Genomic DNA, 23108 nt, shown 5'->3' with positions numbered 1-23108 from the left:
ATTTATGGCACGCTGATGCGCGTGCGTAACGGAACAATTAACGACGTCATTACGAGACTCCCGCCATATCCCGATAAGTTGCTGTCGTGACTGAGAGGGTAGGGTAGACTTTTCAGCTTCCCCCTTTTCTTATTATTATCCAAAGACTTGATAAAAAAATATTAAAAAAAAGTACTGGTACAGTTTGGCTCATGTGACTATTATTTGATTTGATATTTAATTTGCCAAAAGAGACTTTAGAAAGAAGAAGAACGAAAAAAGAAAAAGGTGTTGGGTGATCTCTGACAATAAGCCCACTAAAATTACCATTATCTAATTTTAAAAGTTCAAAAAGTTGCTTCCAATCCTTTAATAAATATTTTTTTATTTTTTATTTTTTATTTTCTTATTTGGATGGCTTATAATTCTCCAGCAAATATGGAAAAATAATAAAATAAAATAATTATAACAATCTGGGTAAAAATTTGCTGTGATCCAGATCCTCCCTTTATAGTTTTTTTTTTTTTTTTAAAAAAAAAAAATAGAACATAATAGCATTTTTCATATTAGTTTTAATATGAAAAATTAATATGTTATTTTACTGTTTTCTTAATGTCTTTCTAACTGTGGCATGACTTTTAAAATTATCGTTAAATTTGAGATTATCATTATTGACTTTTAATTTATTGGTAATTTTAAAAATCACATCACAATTGAAAGGACACCAAAAAAATACTATAAGAACACCTGGTGTTTTTGTTAGTTTTATTATTTAGAAGTCAGATCTAAAAATGCAATGAATTTTATTTCAAAATTAGAAAGGGAAGAGAAAGGCTGGCTACTTATAAATTTGACTCATCCCCTCAAGCCAAATTCTGATTTTCCAATCATTTTAGCATCCAGCCAATCATAAATTATGGAAAAATAAAAAAATAAAAAAATCATCATTATCATGACACTGTAGGCTGTCTTTGACCATTGAACAAGTGACATATATCACACGGCAGCTGTCTAGCTGAAACTTCACCCACAAATCTTGGTAGCATGCACATCTGCCATCACCTTCCACACTCACAAATCTTTTTTCTTTGATTTTATTTTTCTTCTTTTGAAAAAATTACATTGCAATAAGCCCGTCGAAACGGATATCTGCCTTTAAAGCATGTGTTTTTTTTTATGTAGTTTTAACAGGATTAGCAGATTATATATTCGAAGGACAGATATTAATTTAAAGACTAGATTGAAAAAAAAAAAATTCTCTAAGAAATTGTGGTATGATTTGACCCTTTTTCTATTACAAACGATAAAGGAAACAGTCAAATCTCAAAAGGAAATTTCCATTTTTTTGCTTCATCCCTAGTATCAAGTTATAATATTGTCTGACTTTAGCAATAGTAAGTGGCTTGCAAATTCTTGATTTGTTTTGGCTTAAGCTAGGTCAACATTCTTGTTCAAATTAACCATGATAAGATGGTCGTTGGGAGTTGATCATGTCAAAAAAAAATCTTTCATTAATTAAGAATGTAAGATACTTCAATATGCCTCTTCCAAGATGATGGCATTGTTATTATAATGACAAAATATGAGTTTTGGATGAGATTTTGACTTTGGATAGGGTTGAGTTTGCGAGATTCGGATTCCTAGTAATTTGTTGTTCAGATTGTTGAAAGAGTTCATATGAGACGCAATTGACCAAATAAATTATGAGTTTCTAGACTCCCTACTCGAACATGTAAAATTGTTGAAAGAGCCCATGTGGAACTTAACTATTCAAATAAATTTCGGGTTGTCTGGCCACATACTTGAACATATTGGTTTCTTGTGAGTTTTTTCACATATACAGTAACATCTCGGTCCCATATTGGGAAGATGAGTTGCCTACATAAAGTTGGTGGTTTATAAAACGACACTTATGAGTGTCAAGTCTCACATTACTTACTTATTAAGTAAAATTGGGTTATATAAATGATTCTAAATGAAGTTCTAAATTAATCACCGCCTTGCTTCTATTTGTTTAGATATGATTCACGCAGAACCTGGTTCTTTTGGGGATACAGTTGATGGTTGTTCATCATTTCATTCCATCTTTACTACAAAACCGGACATGAGGGTTTCTTCTCATCTAGCTCCACATGAACAAAATAATTATAAAATAATATACATGTATTTAATGAATAATACACTCAATCGTGGAATTCATTGAGATTTTATCTAATCTATTATAAATTTGTATATTTTGTTATATAATTAAGAGATAACTTCAGAAAATTTCACATGAATTTTCACTCGTTTTGACACTAGTCCCAAAGTTTAAAAACTCTCAATTAAAAGTATCAACCTTTCAATTACCCCCTCATGTTATCATTTTATGTTAATTTTTGTCAAAATTCTTAAAATACCTTTTTTATTTTTTATTTTTTTTTAATTTGTAGTTATAGATAATTATTTTACCATTTTAAAGTAATAGCGCAAATATAACTAGCTAGCGTTTTTTTTTTCCTCGGAACCTTATCCGAGTTTGTAGTCATAATTATCCATGGAAGGTACTAATTAGAATTAACAAAGGCACCTCCCTCTTCAGCCTTTGACCATTAAACACAGAAGATGTTGATGGTTTGATAAAGTCATAAAATATGATCATAAAAGGATAAGCTTAATTTTACTGAAAAATTGGCCACAACTTCTCAAAGAGGAAGAGAAGAATAAATAAACCTCGTTCTCATCTATTGTGTTGACATTTCTTGCAGTCTTTTTTTTTTCCCTCTTTTAAAATAGACAGCAGTTTCAGGTGATCACCTCTCCAAGAGGAAACTTCTTTGACAACGTGGGATGGAAAAAATTAAGAAAATTTCACGATCACCTTTGGTCCATAATCTACTTTCCAAAATATCATGTTACTATTAGAGCATCTCCAGCCGTCATTGTAAATTAGTTTTTTTAGCTAAATTTAGCTACTATGCCTTATTTACTGTAGCAATTGATAGACAAAATTAAGAAAATTTCACCATCACCTTTGGTCCATAATCTACTTGTGTGCCAAAATATCCATGTTCCTATTAGAGCATCTCCAGCCGTTATTGTAAATTAGTTTTTTTAGCTAAATTTAGCTACTATGCCTTATTTACTGTAGCAATTGATAGACAAAATTAAGAAAATTTCACCATCACCTTTGGTCCATAATCTACTTGTGTGCCAAAATATCCATGTTCCTATTAGAGCATCTCCAGCCGTCATTGTAAATTAGTTTTTTTAGCTAAATTTAGCTACTATGCCTTATTTACTGTAGCAATTGATAGACAAAATTAAGAAAATTTCACCATCACCTTTGGTCCATAATCTACTTGTGTGCCAAAATATCCATGTTCCTATTAGAGCATCTCCAGCCGTCATTGTAAATTAGTTTTTTTAGCTAAATTTAGCTACTATGCCTTATTTACTGTAGCAATTGATAGACAAAATTAAGAAAATTTCACCATCACCTTTGGTCCATAATCTACTTGTGTGCCAAAATATCCATGTTCCTATTAGAGCATCTCCAGCCGTCATTGTAAATTAGTTTTTTTAGCTAAATTTAGCTACTATGCCTTATTTACTGTAGCAATTGATAGACAAAATTAAGAAAATTTCACCATCACCTTTGGTCCATAATCTACTTGTGTGCCAAAATATCCATGTTCCTATTAGAGCATCTCCAGCCGTCATTGTAAATTAGTTTTTTTAGCTAAATTTAGCTACTATGCCTTATTTACTGTAGCAATTGATAGACAAAATTAAGAAAATTTCACCATCACCTTTGGTCCATAATCTACTTGTGTGCCAAAATATCCATGTTCCTATTAGAGCATCTCCAGCCGTCATTGTAAATTAGTTTTTTTAGCTAAATTTAGCTACTATGCCTTATTTACTGTAGCAATTGATAGACAAAATTAAGAAAATTTCACCATCACCTTTGGTCCATAATCTACTTGTGTGCCAAAATATCCATGTTCCTATTAGAGCATCTCCAGCCGTCATTGTAAATTAGTTTTTTTAGCTAAATTTAGCTACTATGCCTTATTTATTGTAGCAATTTTAAAGTAACATTTTGTTATATATATATATATATATATATATATATATATATATATATATATATATATGTTTTTTTTTTAGGGATAAATGCAAAATTGGTCCCTATGGTTGGCTCAATTTACAGATCACTCCCTGTGGTTTAAAAAATAATTTATAGGTCCCTAAGGTAGGCCAAAATAACATTTTACTCACTGAACTCATTTTCCATTAAATGACTTAACAGAAACTGTTTCATTGCCACCTCACACCCAATAAAAATAAGACACATGTTATTTTTTATTATGCTCTTAAAAAATGACAAATAAGTTTTTCCACGTCATTTTGAGGCTTCAACACACACTTAACTTCAAATTAAATAAACATAATCCCTCTATATCTCAATGTGCCACCGCCGCCATCTTTATCTTCTCCATCGATTCACTATCCATACCGTCGTCTTCATCTTCCCCACCGATTATTGCGTCCATCTCCAGGTGAGCTGTTGGGTTTCGTAGCATTATGAGTTCTCTTTTTGATTGCATTTGAACATCACCACCCTCACCCTTCACGTAAATAGAAATAGCATTCGCTATGATCTAATGTCAAAATTTCTCAAGTTGCTCGGAATCATCGAGCTCTTATAACATTTAAAATCTTGCATTTTAAATAAACTACTTCGAAAATGAAGATGCCCAAAATCTTAAAAACGGAAGTAAAAAAGCTTCAAAGCAAGCTGGCTTACTGTCATGACGTTTTCGGTGATTCTCTGGCGGCGATTTCAGTCATGCTACAAAACCCAACAGCTCACCTAGAGATAGACGCAAGAATCAGTGGGGAAAATGAAAACGAAGACATGGACAGTGAATCGGTGGGGAAGATGAAGATGACGGCATGGACAGTGAATCGGTGGGGAAGATGAAGACGACAACGATGGCGGCATAGGGGGATATAAAGGGATTATATTTATTTAATTTGACGTGAAGTGTGTGCTGGAGCCTCAAAATGAGGTGAAAAAGCTTATTTGTCATTTTTTAAAAGCATAAATAAAAAAGAACACGTGTCTTATTTTTATTGAGTGTGAGATGTCAATGAAACCGTTTCTTTTAAATCATTTAACAGAAAATGAATTCAAAAAGTAAAATGTTATTTTGGCCTATCTTAAGGACTTATAAATTATTTTTTAAACCATAGGGAGTAATTTGTAAATTATGCCAACCATATTGACCAATTTTGCATTTATCCATTTTTTAAAATCTTTTATCTCTCCTACTCTCTCTTTTTTATGGGAAAAGAAAAAGAAATGATAAAAAATAATAAAATAATACCGAAAAATAATATTTAATTAGAGTAGACAGTTAAAATAGATATTCTGTTAAAGTGTGTAACGAAAAATTAGGTTAGGATTTCCCAGTATTTTATGTCATTTTTTATTTTTTAAATTTTAGGATCTCAATTTTTAATTTTATAGATGTGAGATGGGAATTTGGACTTTACCTAAATGTGAGGGCTTCATTAACTTTTCTGTCAAAAAGACAATAAATAATAATAAATTGAAAAAGAAAAAGAAAAGGAAGAAGGAAAAAGCAGCCATGGCCATGAAAGGGTGGTTAGGTAACACCATTAATTCACAACCGAAAAAACAAGTTGATGGATGACAGCAACCGTGTTTGTTAGAAGGAGTCAAACTTAGAATTGACATTAATTAAAGGTGGTTGGTGACTACCACTAAGGGTGTGTTTGGTAAAAAAAATTTGTTGTGAGTTTTTGTTTAAATAATAATAAGAAGCGATTGATTTGAGATTATATATATATATATAAAATTTTGTGAGAGAAAAGTGAAGGAAAAAAAAAAAAAAAAAGTAGTTTTGAAAAGATAATTTTTTTTTTTTTGTTAGAGAGAAGTGAAAAATAAGGAGAGGAGAAAGGGAGGAGGGGTTTGCCAAACGGGGACTAAAACCCAAGATTTCACAAAGCCAAAAAGCTTTAAAAAAAAAAAAAAAAAGTAGTTTTGAAAAGATAATTTCTTTCTTTTTTTTTTTTGTTAGAGAGAAGTGAAAATAAGAAGAGGAGAAAGGGAGGAGGGTTTTGCCAAACGGGGACTAAAACCCAAGATTTCCCAAAGCCAAAAAGCTCATATGAACACAAGCGAAAATGAGCCTAATATTAATTCCAATAATAACTACAATTACAACAACAATAACAACGATAGTAACATAAAGTGGTGTTTGTGCCTCGGTAAAAGCTTTCAACTGAGTTTTGACTAAGATGTTTATTTTTCTAAATTTTTCCTTAGTTTGGAAAACTTTTAGAAATAATATAAAGGAGATGGGAAATTTCCTCTCTTCCCCTCTCTGTATGTCTATTTTGGGGTTTGGACCACTCCTCCTTAGTGTGATTTGAAAAAAGAGAATAAGAGCATGTTTGAAATTACGTTAGAAAGTTTAAAAAGTATTTTTAGTACTTAACAAGTTATGCCAAATAAAAGCTGGCATGTTTCATAAAAAATTCAAAAAAAACTTATTTAACTTTTTTACTCTAAAAATTGTAAAACCGTACTTTTGGCAAAAACTTAAAAATAAAACTTTTGCAAAAAAATATTTTTTGACTTAAAAACTTTATTTTTCAAACACAGTCTCAAACATGCTCTATGAGAAGGAAAAAAGGTTGTGTAGATAAAATAAAGAAAAAAGAAAAGGGAATAGTGTGTCGCCATCCTTCCTTTTAAGGAGCGTGCAACCTGGTGGGTAGGTAAGAAACATGTTGTTTGCTAAAAATGACTAGTCTATTTGGTTAATCAGATCACCTGGTCCAGTACTTCTCTAAAGATTTAGGCTCTTTAAAGTGCATTAATGGTTGGAAACACTTGAGAGTCAAGAAACAAAGCTAACATTTAATTAGCCAATCAATCTGTGCATACAACACAATGCTAGTTCACCTCTATGCCTTCCAAACCACAATTTTCTTTCTTCCCCCATCAAATAACTCATGGACTTGATTTATGGTTGAGGAAAAACCAATTAAGAGGTGAAATAAGCCATGGGCATGTGAATTATTGCAAAGAATTTCTGTTTTGGTACTTTGTTTAGGCCTTAAAATGGATTGATGTGGACTGAGAGTAAGAAAAACAGCTCTCAACACCTTCATCTCTAAGTAAATGGGGTTACAAGTGAAAGTTTCAATTTTAGATGAAGATATATAAAAGAGACAGATTTGAAACTTATCTTAATCAAACGGAGAAAGGGTTACAAGGAAACAAAAAACCGAGAGAGGGTGAGATCCCCAACAACAAATCCAAATGAAAATACAATGCCAAAAATAATAACAGTAAATAGGAAATGGGCCAAAAAAATGGCTCAGTCTTCTAGATCTTGGACAAGTCTAGAAATGAACCATACAATGCGGTTTATGAAGTAGGCCATGAAGCTGACCATATGGAACTATTCAAAAGCTATTCAAACACTTTCTAGGGAAAGAAGCTCCCTCCACTCTCTACACTTTTCTTCTACTTCTTTGTGAGAGAATTCATCCGAAACTCATACAAAAGAGACAGATTTCAAACTTATCCCAATCAAACAGAGAAAGGGTTACAAAGAAACAAAAAACCAAGAGAGGGTGGACTCCCCAACAACAAATCCAAATGAAAATAATACAATGCCAGAAATAATAACAGTAAATAGGAAATGGGCTAAAAAAATGGCTCAGTCTTCTAGATCTTGAACAAGCCTAGAAATAGGCCATACAATGCGGTTTATGAAGTAGGCCAAGAAGCTGACCATACTGAACTATTCAAACACTTTCTAGGGAAAGAAGCTCCCTCCACTCTCTAGACTTTTCTTTTACTTTTCTTTTACCTTTTGTGAAAGAGCTCATACGAAACTTATATGGGCAGGTGATAGAGCGGCCCCCACTATTTTTTAGGCAAGTGACTATCATATATGTACTCTCTTGCATTACCTAACAATTTGGACAAATAATTGATGTACATCCCAATCCATGTATTACGGGAAGTAATTTCCTCAAAATGTTGATAACTTATTGGACCCCAAATTTCTTATAAATCAAAATCCTAGTGCAAGGGAAGAGTCTACCATAGTTCACCATAATTACAGACAATGACAGAAGAAAAACCAGAACAGGAGTTTACAAACAAAAAGGATGAAGAAGAAGCAGAGGAACACCATGATCCTTAATTATTACAAACCAAAAAGCATGATTATGAAGCTTTTGAAACATGAAGAAGAAGGAGAAGAAGAAGCTAACTTGAGGTAAGGTTGCATTCGGCAATTTTCTCCCAGGATTTGAGAGTTTTGTCTTCAGTGTCTGTTTTGTATAATGCAAGACGAGTAACTTGGAAGCTCAGGCTCCTAATGCTTTCATCAAAGATGTTAGCTTTTTCTTCAGCTTTCTTCTTCTCCTCTTCTGTCAGATCCCCATAAAGGAGGCTCAAATGTGGCTTGTAAGCTGCACAAATTGTTTAAACTTTATTAATTTATATTTTTTAGATAATTAGTGATTTATTAGTTGATAAACTATATGAGTTGTATGATTTTTCAACCACAAATTTAAAATTTTCCAACATTATTAATTAAATTTAAATTTGTTTACTTACGAATAGATGTCTTGTATCCAAAATGCCCATTGCAATGTGCACTAGTTTCCACTACCTGAAACAAAAGGTAATAATTTTTTTTTTTTTTTTTAATGATTAATTAAAAGAAAAAAAAAATGAGACAAAATTACCTCAGCCGTTGGATGGACGAGGAGCAAAACACACTGATAAAAGAAGGACCCGGTGGCGACACGATCCACGGAGGCAGCGTAGGCCTTGACGCCGTCGCACGCCGATCGGAACCTGCGAAGCGCGTCGTCCGGCTTCAAACTGATTGCCCCAACGACCGTGATGTGGGGCTCGAAGTGGGGCCCGCCGAACTCGGATCGTAGGCCGCCCATCAGCTTCTTCAGCCGGGCTGCCACGTCGTCCGGTGGAAGCGCCCACACGGAATACACGTGCTTCTCCTCCTCCTCCTCCTCCACCTCCACCTTGGCTGCTTCTGGGTTGGCCATGGGAAGACAAAGCTGGAGTCTTGGAAAATACGATTTGGGCGTTTCAGAAAGCTGACGTGGAATAGATTTTGGGGCGTTAAGGTTTATTGGGAAAGAGGGGGGCGTCGAAGAGTTGAATATGATTTGGTTGGAAGGACAGGGGAGTGGTGTGTGGCATGATGGCATCTTATGTGGAATGGCACATGGAATAAGGATATGTGCTAGAGATGGTGGGAATAAGAGAGAATGTATATGGAGAATAACACTAAATATTATATTTTTATCTTATAATTATTTTGGAATGTTGACACGAGAATTCTAACTAATTTTATAGGTTAATCTTTTTATTTTAACAGGATTCAACTGTTAGTTGAAATTGTCACATTATCATTATAAGATAAAAATATAATTTATAAAATTACTTTAATTATAAGAAAAATATTTTTGTGTATTTTAGCGTCTATAATGGCAAATAAAACATGTCAACTTAGTAAAAATATACGTAAAATAGATGTCAAATGCAAAGAAATTTATTACCCTTTTTTTTTGGTGTGGTGATTTTTTCAAATAAGAAATTTAGATTTTTCTTTTACAGCAAGTACTCGAAATATAGTCTAATGGAGAATGGTTAGTGTTATATATTTAGGGATGTGGGAAAAGTAGTCAATGTCTCCCCAAATTTGCTTCAAAACAACAAAAATTTTCAGCCAACCGGCATGCTTGTATTAGTATTACCATTGTCCCACTAGACATATTTTCTGCAATGCTTTAGATCCAAAGTAGACGGACCCAATAGGTCTTATATATATATATGGGAAGGGAAGAGAGAAATTACATGAAAATAAAAAACAAATGGGACAAAACCATCCTTACAAAGTTTGAGAATGGGTTAAATAAATGACTCGGCTCATCAAAGTAACAAGTAGGTACAACAACAAAAAAAAACAATAAATGTAGGCAAAGTTTTGTAAACGAAATAAACTACGAACTAGTAAGGGACATAAAGGGGCATGACCATCTCGAGACCCTTTAACACTATCCGAATCATTAATGCATGGGACACAGGTATGGGCATAACCCTTGAAATACTTTTCAATCCTCGCTGAACCCATCCGGATAAACAACATGACCATCAATAGTCAGTTGAAGGTAACAACCATGACAATTAGTAGTCAATTGAGAGGGGAGTAGCATTGTCGAAAAAAGACAAAAGAAAAAAAGGCTAGCACAAAAACGTCTTCAACACAAGAATAAACCAAATGCAAATATAGTTATTCTCCATGTAGTAGGCATTTATAGTTATTTTTCACATAACATGCTGTTTGGGTGGGGTTAAGTGATTTATTTCCCTAACATCTGGTGTGTGTGTATATATATATATATATATTTCAGAACTCAACTAAATCTTACAGAATCAAAACTCCTTCACTTTTCATTGGAATGTCGTTTAGCACAATTCGTTGCTTTTGTACTTGTATACAAACTCCCATCTTTTGTTAACATAATATCATTGAACACTCTATTCTTATTCAAAGAAACCCTCCCAACCCTTGCAACATGCAACATATTTAGTATAGTCAATTTTTGACACATCAAACTAGATAATTATTGGTGGGATATTCAAGTGTAATAGGTACTGTTATAAAATAGTTTAGTTAGTTGAGAAGGTTATAATACAGTTTAGTTATTGCAAATGGGAATGCAAGAAAGATAGATGGCTAGTGGCCCAGTAGAGTTGTGTGCGAGATTCCACCTCATGAGTTCCAATCTCAAGGAGCACGGGCATCTAGAGAGTGGATCACATCTAGAGCTTCTGTCATGATTGAATTTTGAAGTGCTTCAAAGGCTGCCAGCAAAGGAATGGAGCTTGGCTTTATTTCAAGCGCACCTTGTGAGCAAGGTGCTTTGAAGAGGTAATATAGTTTAGTTAGTTGAAAAGGTTATAATACAGTTTAGTTAGTTGAGAGTTAGTTGAAGTGTTAGTTGCGGGAGGATGTATAAATAGCTTGAATGAGAACGTAATAGGTATCTTGATAGCCATGTTGTTCATTGTGAACTAGAAGATTGGCATTCTCGAATATGTTTAGGAAGTTGAATAACCTTCGAAGTTACTCGTTTGTTCAATAAACATTTCCACTTCTTCTCATCTTTCCATTTCTTATCTTTCTTTCCTTCATTCTTTCCTTACTTAGTAGCATTTACAATGAAATTCATATCAACACTGTAAGAAGAACCTATATTGGGATTGCCTTTCGAGGAAATTTTTGTTTGGTAATGTCAAGAAAAAATATTTGTGGAATTATGCCAGTGTCTAGGAATTGGAGAGTGCGAGTAAATTGTTTAGCGAAATACTGATCGCAAAAGAAGTTTATTGGAGCATAAACTCCTAATAAACCAATAATGAAATGACACTATTACTAGGGTGTGGGTTTGATTCCTAATAAACCAATAATGAAATGACACTATTGTTAGGGTGTGGGTTCGAATCTCCGCAGTGAAGAATTATCACATATGTCTGATTAGTATTAGCCGCCTAGATTTTTATTGATGCCATAGTACGACTGGGCCAGGTTATGGCTCAGTTGGATTTAAGGAAGCGCCTGTGGTTCCCCGTCTATGCCCCTCTTGTGCGGCTCCCAACAAGTAGGTGCTACTATCGTCACGCCTAGATAGAATAGTTACAATTGATCTTTCAAGCCTACCCTTTCTAATTAGGAAAAATAAATAAATAAAAAATGACTATAACACAACTAACCTAAAGGAAAACCCGGCCACTTGATAAGGTTTACGGTTATTAATTTAATTTAATACAAGTCAAAACAAAAAGAGAGAAAGCAACGTTCAAGAAATCAGATTTTATCCTACATTTTGGAAGACTTTTGGAAGTACCAAAGAGAATTTTAGGTATTCCTTCTAGATGACTCTCTTCAAATCTAGTAAATTGGGAGCATTTACCAAGTCTCAAAAAGAAATTCAGCATACATAGCCATTGCCCATTGATGAACTTGCCCATGTTACAGATTTTCTTTATATATTCTGCAAAATCTGCTAACGCTATATTTACCTTAACATACCCTGATGTATGCGCATGTACACATACACCATGCATACAACATATATATATATATATATATATATATATATATATATAATTGATTCCAGTATTACAATCCATATATTGCATATATATCTTTACACCACTCTTAACTTAATTAACTACACTATGTACATGGTTAACATATGTATTAATACTTTCTTTCTTTTTTAATCAGGATGTCCTGGTTTCACCTATAGGCCAGGGAGTACCCCGACTCTGCCACACTTTATGTGTCAGCTACGAACCAAGCGTAGAGACCCAGTCAGGATTCATCACGTTCAGGGAAATGGTGCCTTTAATTTCATATCTTCTCCACCGATTCACCGGCCATACCGTCGTCTTCATCTTCCCCACCGATTATTTCCAGGTGAGCTATTGGGTTTCGTAGCATTATGAGTTCTCTTTTTGATTGCATTTGAACATCATCACCTCACTCTTCACGTACTAATGTCAAAATTTCTCAAGTCCCTCGGAATCATCGAGCTCTTATAACATTTAAAATCCTGCATTTTAAATACACTACTCCGAAAATGAAGATGCTCAAAATCTTAAAAACAGAAGTAAAAAAGCTTCAAAGCAAGGTGGCTTACCGTCGTGTCATTTCTGGCGATTCTCTGGTGGCGATTTCAGTCATGCTACAAAACCCAATAGCTCACCTGGAGATGGACGCAAGAATCGGTGGGGAAGATGAAGACGACGGCATGGACAATGAATCGGTGGGGAAGATGAAGACGACGACGGCGGCACAGGGAGATATAAAGGGATTATGTTTATTTAATTTGATGTAGAGTGTGTGCTGGAGCCTCAAAATGACATGAAAAAGCTTATTTATCATTTTTCAAAAACATAAATAAAAAAGAACACGTGTCTTATTTTTATTGGGTGTGAGATGGAAATGAAACGGTTTCTTTTAAATCATTTAACAAAAAATGAGTTCATGGAGTAAAATGTTATTTTGGCCTACCCTAAGGACCTATAAATTATTTTTTAAACCACAATGAGTGATTTGTAAATTATGCCAACCACATAGACTAATTTTGCATTTATCCCTTCTTTTTTTTTTAATCTTTTATCTCTCCTACTCTCTCTTTTTTATGGAAAAAGAAAAAGAAATGATAAAAAATAATAAAATAATACCGAAAAATAATATTTAATTAGAGTAGATAGTTAAAATAGATATTCTGTTAAAGTGTGTAGCGAAAAATTAGGTCAAGATTTCCCAGTATTTTATGTCATTTTTTTTAATTTTTTTTTTTTTTTAATTTTAGGATCTCAATTTTTAATTTTATAGATGTGAGATGGGAATTTGGACTTTACCTAAATGTGAGGGCTTCATTAACTTTTCTGTCAAAAAGACAATAAATAATAATAAATTGAAAAAGAAAAAGAAAAGGAAGAAGGAAAAAGCAGCCATGGCCATGAAAGGGTGGTTAGGTAACACCATTAATTCACAACCCAAAAAAAAGGTTGATGGATGAGCAACCCTGTTTGTTAGAAGGAGTCAAACTTAGAATTGACACTAATTAAAGGTGGTTGGTGACAACCACTGAGGGTGTGTTTGGTAAAAAATTTTGTTGTGAGTTTTTGTTTAAATAATAATAAGTGATTGATTTGAGAAAAATAAAATAAAATATTAAATTTTGTGATGGAAAAGAGAAAATTAAAAAAAAAAAGTAGTTTTGAAAAGATAATGTTTTTTTTTAGAGAGAAGTGAAAATAAGGAGAGGAGAAAGGGAGGAGGGGTTTTGCCAAACAGGGACTAAAACCCAAGATTTCACAAAGCAAAAAAGCTCATATGAACACAAGCGAAAATGAGCCTAATATTAATTCCAATAATAACAACAATTACAACAACATTAATAACAACAAAAGTAATATAAAGTGATGTTTGTGCCTCAATAAGCTTTCAATTGAGTTTTGACTAAGATGTTTATTTTTCTAAAATTTTCCTTAGTTTGGAAAACTTTTAGAAATAATATAAAGGAGATGGGAAATTTCCTCTCTTCCCCTCTCTGTATGTCTACTTGGGGTTTTGGACCAATCCTCCTTAGTATGATTTGAAAAAAAGAGAATAAGAGCATGTTTGAAATTACGTTAGAAAGTTTAAAAAGTACTTTTTAGTACTTAAAAAGTTATGCCAAATAAAAGCTGACATATTTTGTAAAAAATTCAAAAAGAACTTCTTTGACTTTTTTACTCTAAAAATGATCAAAACGTATTTTTGGTAAAAACTTAAAAATGAAGTTTTTACCAAAATATATTTTTTTGACTTAAAAGTTTTATTTCTTAAACGCAATCTCAAACATGCTCTAAGAGAAGGGAATAAGGTTGTGTGGATAAAATAAAGGAAAAAGAAGAGGGTGATTAGTCACCTGGTCCAGTACTTCTCTAAAGATTTAGACTCTTTAAAGTGCATTAATGGTTGGAAATACTTGAGAGAGGGTATTAGTCAATCGTCAAGAAACAAAGCTAACATTTAATTAGCCAATCAATCTGTGCATACAACACAATGCTAGTTCACCTCTATGCCTTCCAAACCACAATTTTCTTTCTTCCCCCATCAAATAACTCATGGACTTGATTTATGGTTGAGGAAAAACCAATTAAGAGGTGAAATAAGCCATGGGCATGTGAATTATTGCAAAGAATTTCTGTTTTGGTACTTTGTTTAGGCCTTAAAATGGATTGATGTGGACTGAGAGTAAGAAAAACAGCTCTCAACACCTTCATCTCTAAGGAAATGGGGTTACAAGTGAAAGTGTCAATTTTAGATGAAGATATATAAAAGAGACATATTTGAAACTTATCCTAATCAAACGGAGAAAGGGTTACAAGGAAACAAAAAACCGAGAGAGGGTGAGCTCCCCAACAACAAATCCAAATGAAAATACAATGCCAAAAATAATAACAGTAAATAGGAAATGGGCAAAAAAATGACTCGGTCTTCTAGATCTTGAACAAGCCTAGAAATAGGCCATACAATGCGGTTTATGAAGTAGGCCAAGAAGCTGACCATACTGAACTATTCAAACACTTTCTAGGGAAAGAAGCTCCCTCCACTCTCTAGACTTTTCTTTTACTTTTCCTTTACCTTTTGTGAAAGAGCTCATACGAAATTTATATGGGTAGGTGATAAAGCGGCCCACTATTTTTTTAGGCAAGTGAGTATCATATATGTACTCTCTTGCATTACCTAACAATTTTGGACAGATAATTGATGTACATCGCAATCCATGTATTGCGGGAAGTAATTTCCTCAAAATGTAGATAACTTATTGGACCCCAAATTTCTTATAAATCAAAATCCTAGTGCAAGGGAAGAGTCTACCATAGTTCACCATAATTACAGACAATGACAGAAGAAAAAGCAGAACAGGAGTTTACAAACAAAAAGGATGAAGAAGGAGCATAGGAACACCATGATCCTTAATTATTACAAACCAAAAAGCATGATTATGAAGCTTTTGAAACATGAAGAAGAAGAAGAAGAAGAAGAAGAAGAAGAAGCTAACTTGAGGTAAGGTTGCATTCGGCAATTTTCTCCCAGGATTTGAGAGTTTTGTCTTCAGTGTCAGTTTTGTATAATGCAAGACGAGTAACTTGGAAGCTCAGGCTCCTAATGCTTTCATCAAAGATGTTAGCTTTTTCTTCAGCTTTCTTCTTCTCCTCTTCTGTCAGATCCCCATAAAGGAGGCTCAAATGTGGCTTGTAAGCTGCACAAATTGTTTAAACTTTATTAATTTATATTTTTTAGATAATTAGTGATTTATTAGTTGATAACATATATAAGTTGTACTATTTTTCAAGCACAAATTTAAAATTTTCCAACATTATTAATTAAATTTAAATTTGTTTACTTACGAGTAGATGTCTTGAATCCGAAATGCCCATTGCAATGTGCCCTAGTTTCCACTACCTGAAACAAAAGGTAATAATAATTTTTTTTATGATTAATTAAAAGAAAAAAAAAATGAGACAAAATTACCTCAGCCGTTGGATGGACGAGGAGCAAAACACACTGATAAAAGGCGACACGATCCACGGAGGCAGCGTAGGCCTTGACGCCGTCGCACGCCGATCGGAATCTGCGAAGCGCGTCGTCCGGCGTCAAACTGATGGCCCCGACGACCGTGATGTGGGGCTCGAAGTGGGGCCCGCCGAACTCGGATCGTAGGCTGTCCATCAGCTTCTTCAGCCGGGTTGCCACGTCGTCCGGTGGGAGCGCCCACACGGAATACGCGTGCTTCTCCTCCTCCTCCTCCACCTCCACCTCCACCTTGGCTGTCTCTGGGTTGGCCATGAGAAGACAAAGCCGGAGAGTCTTGGAAGATTTGGGCGTTTCAGAAAGCTGACGTGGAATAGATTTTGGGGCGTTAAGGTTTATTGGGAAAGAGGGCGGCGTTGAAGAGTTGAATATGATTGGGTTGGAAGAGAACATGGGAGTGGCATGTGGCACCTTATGTGGATGGCACATGGAATAAGGATATGTGCTAGACATGGTGGGAATAAGAGAGAATGTATACCGGGAATAACGCTAAATATTATATTTTTATCTTATAATTATCTTAAAATGTTGACACGAGAGTTCTAACTAATTTTATAAGTTAATTTTTTTATTTTAATATTTAACTGTTACATTATCATTATAAGATGAAAATATAATTTATAGCATTACTTTAATAATAAGAAAAATGTTTCTTTATATTTTAGCGTCTATAATGATAGATAGAACATGTCAACTCAGTGAAAATTTTATTAGATTTTTTTTTTTTTATCTGTGTGGTGATTATTTCAAATAAGAAATTTAGATTTTTGTTTTACAACTAGTACTCGAAATATAGTCTAATGAAGAATGGTTAGTGTTATATATGTAGGGAGAAATATACTACCACCCTAGTCAATGTCTCCCCAAATTTGCTTCAAAACAACAAAAATTTTCAGCCAACCGGCATGTTTGTATTACCATTCTCCCACTAAACATATATTTTCTGCAATGCTTTAGATCCAAAGTGGATGGACCAAATAGGCCTTTTCTTTATATTCAATATGGGAAGGGAAAAGGGATATTACATGAAAATAAAAAATAAATGGGACGTCCCCAAGAGGTAGCTCAATCGGCTCGGACCACACTTAATGAAGTGGAGGTCACTAGTTCGAATTCCCCTCCCCCCTCTTGTACAGACATGTCAAAAAAAAAAAAACAAAAAAAAACAAATGGGATAGAGCCATCCTAACTCAGTTTAAGAATGAGTTAAATAAATGACTCGGCTCATCAAAGTAAGAGGTAGGTACAACCAAAATAAGACAATAAATGTAGGCAAAGTTTCGTAAACAAAACAAACTACGAACTAGTAAGGGATATAAGGGAGCATGACCATCTCGAGACCCTTCAATCCTATCTGAATCATTAATGTATAGGACACAGACATTGACATAACCCTCAAAATACTTTTCAATCCTCGTTAAACCCCATCAAGACAAACAACACGACCATCAATAGTCGGTTGAAAATAACAAATATGACAATCGGTAGTCAGTTGAGGGGGAAGTAGCATTGTCGAAAAAAGAAAAAAAGGCTAGCACAAAAACATCTCCAACACAAGAATAAACCAAATGCAAATAGGGAGACAACTAGCTACAACACAGAAAACAAGAAAATACAGGGAGAAGTGAAAAAAAAAAAAATAATAAAAAAAAAATAAAAAAACCCATAGAAAGTAGCACCAACGAATGGTAGGCGCGTGAAGACCACGCATTGTCAATAATCGTTGAAAGGCTGTGGCCCACCCAAAAGACCAGTTGCAGTGACAAGGGGCAGTTGGAATTAAGGAAAGATGGAGTTGCCACACACGGTGAAATGGTATCCTTACGTCGGCGTGTGTGGGACACGCGCTAGTGAGTGAAATGCACTTGAAGGTGCATGTGCAGCATGCGCCAACGAGTGAGATTCACTCGTTGGCACGTGGTGGCCAGATAAAGACGTAGCTAGCAGTGGCAGAGGAAAGCAAAGGAGCCTAGGAGCACAGTGAAGTGGTGTGTATGAGGATGGACTTTCTGAAACGATCTGGTTTTGAAAAAACCAAATCCAAAAGCTTCAGGAGGAGGGCAGAGCTGTGGCTAGGGGGATTGGAACCGAACAATCAGATGTGGAGAAAGGAACATAAATGAGCAGCGGTGGAGGTAGAGCTAACGAAGCTGTTATTTCATTTTATTCAACCCACTCAAACAATAAAAATAGTCGCATTTATAAAGAATACAAAGCAAATTTGACGTTATCGATGCTAATATTGTTAAATAGTAACGATAATATATATATATATTAAAAAATTAAAAACAAAAAATGAAAATAGCCTGGCGTGCTAAGCACGCGGGCGTTCTCAGAATCACGGCCCATGATTATCACACAATTAGGTTGAAGTTTTCTGATTAATGGTGTAATTGCTTTCCATGTAGTGGTGTAATTGTTTGAAGTTGTCTTATTAATGGTAAATTGTTGTCCATGTAGTGAGAGTTATTCTCCATGCAGTAGGCATTTATGGTTATTTTTCACATAACGGGCTGTTTGGGTGGGGTTAAGTGATTTATTTCCCTAACATCTGGTATATATATATATTTCAGAACTCAACTAAAGCTTAAGAATCAAAACTCCTTAACTTTTCATTGGAAAGGCGTTTAGCACAATTCGTTGCTTCTGTACTTGTATACGAACTCCCGCCTTTTGTTAACATAATATCATTGAACACTCTATTCTTATTCAAAGAAACCCTCCCAACCCTTCCAACATGCAACATATATATTTAGTATAGTCAATTTTTGACACATCAAACAAGATAATTATTGGTGGGATATTAAACCAATATTGGGATTGCCCTTGGAGGAAATTTTTGTTTGGTAATCTCAAGAAAAAATATGTGTGGCATAAACTGTTTGGTAATCTCAAGAAAAAAATATGTGTGGCATGTTTATGCCAGCGTCTAGGAATTGGAGAGTGTGAGTAATCTGTTTAGCGAAATTATGATCGCAAAAGAAGTTAATTGGAGCATAAACTCCTAGTAAACCAATAATGAAATGACACTATTACTAGGGTGTAGGTTCGAATCTTAGCAATGGAGAATCATCACATATTCATGATTAGTATTATCTGTCTTGGATTCCTATTGTTGCCCTAGTAGGACTAGGTGATTAGGCTATGACTCAGTCAGATTTGAGTGAATGCTTACGGTTCCCCTGTCTAGGCCCTTCCTGTGTGGCTCCCAACAAGTAGGTGCTACTATCGTTACGTTCAGGTAAGATAAACACAATTGATCTCTCTGGCCTATCCTTTTTAATTAGAAAAAAAATAAATAAATAAAAAATGACTATAACACAACCAACCTAAAGGAAAACCCACTTGATAAGGTTTACCCTTATTAATTTAATTTAATACAAGTCAAAACAAAAAGAGGGAAAGCAACGTTCAAGAATTCAGATTTTATCCTACATTTTAAAACCTTGTACTACATTTTGAAAGGCTTTTGGAAGTACCAAAGAGAATTTTAGGTATTCCTTTTAGATGACTCTCTTCAAATCTAGTAAATTGGGAGCATTTATCAAGTCTCAAAAAGAAATTCAGCATATATAGCCATTGCCGTTTGATCAACTTGCCCATGTTACAGATTTTCTTTATATATTCTGCAAAATCTGCTAACACTATATTTACCTTAACATACCCTGATGTATGCGCATGTCCACGTACATACACCATTCATACAACATATACTTGATTCCAGTATTACAATCCATATACTGCATGTAAATCTTTACACCACTCTTAACTTAACTACACTACGTACATATTTAACATATGTATTAATACTTTTTTCTTTTTCTTTTTTTAATTAGGGTGTCTTGGTTTCACCTATAGGCCAGAGAGTACTTTGGCTCCGCCCCACTTTATGTGTCAGCTACGAACCAAGTGTAGAGACCCAGCAAAGATTCACCACGTTCAGGGAAATGGTGCCCTTAATTTCATATCTGTGAACTTGATGTCAATGGCGAAACCCTTCCCGTCCTGTTTCCAGTAGTCCGCTTGAGGATTGATCCACTCTGGCTCTGCAATCTCCACCCTCGAATCCCTCAGTACCTTTGTTGAGATGTTGTACTTGTTATCCCTCCTATGGACCAGCTCCGGTGAGATCTGTCCCAGGTTCACCGGTTGTGGAGATATCATCAAAGCAGGTGCACCCAGTGGGAGCTTGTCGCCTAATTAATTCATGCACCCACCTCAAAATTAATTAGTAACACCAATCAAATATTTTTTTTTTTAATTAAATGATTAAATTTATTCCTAATATCAGAGAACTTTATTTCAAATAAGAAATAATTTAGCTTATATGTGTCACACACTTTCATTTCAATTAAATATTTTATTTAATTATTATATAAATTAAATAATTAAATAATTAAATTTAGCATTTCCTATAAACTTAAGGAAGCTTTGAAATAAAGACAGACGCTCCAGAATAAACATGCCATAAAAGAGTAATGCTAAATAAATTTTAAGCACTTGCTCATCACCTCTATCAACCTGCCATGTGCACCAGAATTTGCCGTATGTTTTGGCCATATTTTCGAGTTCTGGTTTCTCTATCATTCCTGGAACTCGGGGATTGACACAAAGGCCTGACTTGATCTGGATCGTGCAAATTCATGATCATCAAAAGCACTTCATAGCAGGAAAAAAAAAAAATGGAAATCTAAGGATTAGGGCTTCAAGTACAACCTCATAGGCATGAGAGTGCCACAACTTCTGCTCATCCGGAGGCAAAGCTTCAAATATCCTATCGGATACTATATATTCAACGCCTGTGGAACAAAAACTTGGAAGCTAAAATCACAACCTTTCTCTTTAATTTCATTGGGTACGTACAAAATCAAATCGGAACTGAAAATTTAATACGAATGTTGGCTCGAGTAGCAAGTGACTTGACTCTATGCCTCATAAAGCATCATGTCCAAAATTCAACCCCTTTGACCGCAAACAATTTCTTGAAATTACACTCAGAACAAAAACTCCATATCTTTATCCAACCCGTATAAAGATGACGCTTTGCATGGTGTTTTGAAAATTTAATCGGGCTGAGCTAGAATACCCAGATTATTTATACATATATAATATAAACCAAAAAATGTTAAATCACCAGTTATCGCTCAAGCCAATAGAAAGGGATAAATTTAATGACTTAAGCTAAATCACCGGTTATCCTTTTAATATGTATTATTTAAATTGGGTGAATTGGTCAGAGTCACCAGTTATCTCAAAAACTTAAGCCGATAGGAATTGATAAATTTAAGAACACAAATTTCCTCTAAACCAATTTAGAGGAAATTTCATTCAAGTTACTCTAATAAGTGAGTGTCATTTTTGAGTTTCTAAAAAATTAATATTTTGGTCCTTAGATTAGGGTTTCTAAAAAATTAATATTTTTATTCTTAAATTATGAATTAGGATACTCTCCATTTTGTGGAGGGGTATTTTTGTCTCATCAAAAAGTGAAAAAACAAAAATACTCATGTACTATAACTAGAATCATGTTCTCTAAATTAGTGAAATGATAATAAATGACTGTTAAAATATTAAAGAAAACATGCGAGAGATTACACTTGTCACTTGTTATAATAAGTTGAATGAAATTTCTATCAAATTAGTTTGGAAAAAATTTTAGTCCTAAATTTAATCACTTAACCATTACTTTACCAAAATAAAGAGATGGGGTTAGAAGTTAGACCGATGAGACGGGCGCGGGGGTGATCGGAATCGTAAACAGCGCACTGTAAGAAGTCCTGGTTGACACGTGTGACATAGTGGTGGGTCTCAATCTGGCGGGACATGTCGTGGCTGTACAAGGCGAAGGTGCAGACGTGCTGGTTCATCTGCTTCACCGGCTTCAGGGACTGAACCAATTGCGCGCCCTTGTCTATCATGTGCTGCTCCACCGTCATCGGCTGCCCAGGCGGCCTGGGGTGGTCGGTACCGGACGGCATAGGACTCGGTGACTTGTCGCTTGACGCCATGAAACGACGTAGTATGCTCCAATATCTCTCCCTCTGTCTCTCTCTCGGGATCGAGGTGTGTTTATAAAGAGAGATCGAGAGAGTTGATGGAGAACGTACGTGGTGAGGTACGAGGTTGCCACGTAGACATGCATGTGAGTTGAGGTGTCTGCGGCTGCTGAAAGTGAGACGCCAACCGGAGAATTTGGTCGGACACTTGGGCTGCTGGGATGACATCTTGGCATGAGTGCACTTGGGTTTCACTCCTTGAGAGGATAGAGATTTAAATAATTTTATTGTTTAACAATTTAATAATAAATATGAGAAAATTTTTGTGGGATTTATCTCGTTAAGTAAGTTTTGAGCGGTCTATTTATTTATTTGGACATGTGAGTTTTATATAAATTCTTTTTTATTTAATATCTAAATTATTAGTAATTCAAATAGCAAATTACTGAAAATTTAGATCCCTTTTAAAATCTATTTTCTTTATTTTTGTTTTTTGGTTATGTATCATTAATGATACATAAGCAAAATAGAAAAAAGAGTCTGGCTTTTACGTTTAACATTAAATCTTTCACATTGACCCAACTCCTTTCATGCGTAAGTCCTTTACAAACCAAGAGTATTACTCATACTCCAAGAGAATGAAGGAGAGAGACACTAAGGAGTTCAACAATAATAAGTTAATATACATATTAATTAGGACAATACTTCTAGTCCAAAATCCTAAGTTGGGTTTAGATCCACTTAGGTATATTAATTACTAATTATTTTTTTTATACTTTACAATGTATGACACAAACCTCACAAGCTAGTGTACATTTACAACACATTCTATGCAATGCATACCCTAGATATTGCATAGAATCTCAATCTGAAAAATGGCTAATACCAATGAGACTCA

The 23108-nt window shown here is 34.4% G+C and overlaps 3 protein-coding genes across 5 annotated transcripts; all 3 read right to left on the bottom strand.

Moving 5' to 3' along the window:
* Positions 1-4348: 4348 nt before the first annotated feature.
* Positions 4349-9288, bottom strand: LOC132171838 (cyclic phosphodiesterase). 3 transcript variants are annotated; one of them, XM_088519403.1, is made up of 5 exons: positions 8770-9288; positions 8639-8693; positions 8290-8490; positions 4772-4837; positions 4352-4528 (listed from the first exon to the last, which is right to left on the bottom strand). In XM_088519403.1, the coding sequence occupies exons 1-4, from the start codon at positions 9256-9258 to the stop codon at positions 4812-4814; spliced, it is 771 nt and encodes a 256-aa protein (XP_088375529.1). In that variant the 5' UTR covers positions 9259-9288; the 3' UTR covers positions 4352-4528; positions 4772-4811. The 3 variants fall into 3 exon arrangements, with proteins under 3 accessions (XP_088375528.1, XP_088375529.1, XP_059439226.2); XM_088519402.1 differs by having other exon boundaries at positions 4349-4837; XM_059583243.2 differs by lacking the exons at positions 4352-4528; positions 4772-4837 and having other exon boundaries at positions 8052-8490; positions 8770-9281.
* A 6095-nt stretch (positions 9289-15383) lies between these two features.
* Positions 15384-16614, bottom strand: LOC132171839 (cyclic phosphodiesterase). The gene is made up of 3 exons (XM_059583245.2): positions 16155-16614; positions 16031-16085; positions 15384-15882 (listed from the first exon to the last, which is right to left on the bottom strand). Exons 1-3 carry the CDS (start codon positions 16605-16607, stop codon positions 15677-15679), a joined length of 714 nt encoding a protein of 237 aa, XP_059439228.2. The 5' UTR covers positions 16608-16614; the 3' UTR covers positions 15384-15676.
* A 3185-nt stretch (positions 16615-19799) lies between these two features.
* On the bottom strand, positions 19800-22278 carry LOC132172295 (oil body-associated protein 2C). The gene is made up of 4 exons (XM_059583768.2): positions 21937-22278; positions 20931-21013; positions 20726-20840; positions 19800-20410 (listed from the first exon to the last, which is right to left on the bottom strand). The coding sequence occupies exons 1-4, from the start codon at positions 22220-22222 to the stop codon at positions 20154-20156; spliced, it is 741 nt and encodes a 246-aa protein (XP_059439751.2). The 5' UTR covers positions 22223-22278; the 3' UTR covers positions 19800-20153.
* Between the last annotated feature and the right edge of the window lie 830 nt (positions 22279-23108).

The sequence above is a fragment of the Corylus avellana genome, chromosome 1 (genome assembly GCF_965113065.1).
Source record: "Corylus avellana chromosome 1, dhCorAvel1.hap1.2, whole genome shotgun sequence".
Classification (NCBI taxonomy): domain Eukaryota; kingdom Viridiplantae; phylum Streptophyta; class Magnoliopsida; order Fagales; family Betulaceae; genus Corylus; species Corylus avellana.
The sequence above is the reverse complement of the archived record's forward strand: the minus strand, read 5'-3'. Positions and strand labels throughout refer to the sequence as shown.

Excerpts from the sequence above, each read along its gene's own strand:
- LOC132171838 (XM_088519402.1), bottom strand. The coding sequence starts at position 9,258 with ATGCCATCATGCCACACACCACTCCCCTGTCCTTCCAACCAAATCATA. Across the intron at positions 8,694-8,769 it reads TCGTCCATCCAACGGCTGAG|GTAGTGGAAACTAGTGCACA; the intron begins GTAATTTTGTCT and ends CTTTTGTTTCAG. Across the intron at positions 4,838-8,289 it reads CGAATGCAACCTTACCTCAA|GTGAGCTGTTGGGTTTTGTA; the intron begins GTTAGCTTCTTC and ends GTCTATCTCTAG.
- LOC132171839 (XM_059583245.2), bottom strand. The coding sequence starts at position 16,607 with ATGTTCTCTTCCAACCCAATCATATTCAACTCTTCAACGCCGCCCTCT. Across the intron at positions 16,086-16,154 it reads TCGTCCATCCAACGGCTGAG|GTAGTGGAAACTAGGGCACA; the intron begins GTAATTTTGTCT and ends CTTTTGTTTCAG. Across the intron at positions 15,883-16,030 it reads CGGATTCAAGACATCTACTC|CTTACAAGCCACATTTGAGC; the intron begins GTAAGTAAACAA and ends CAATTTGTGCAG.
- LOC132172295 (XM_059583768.2), bottom strand. The coding sequence starts at position 22,222 with ATGGCGTCAAGCGACAAGTCACCGAGTCCTATGCCGTCCGGTACCGAC. Across the intron at positions 21,014-21,936 it reads CCCCCGCGCCCGTCTCATCG|GCGTTGAATATATAGTATCC; the intron begins GTCTAACTTCTA and ends TTTGTTCCACAG. Across the intron at positions 20,841-20,930 it reads GGCACTCTCATGCCTATGAG|ATCAAGTCAGGCCTTTGTGT; the intron begins GTTGTACTTGAA and ends TGCACGATCCAG.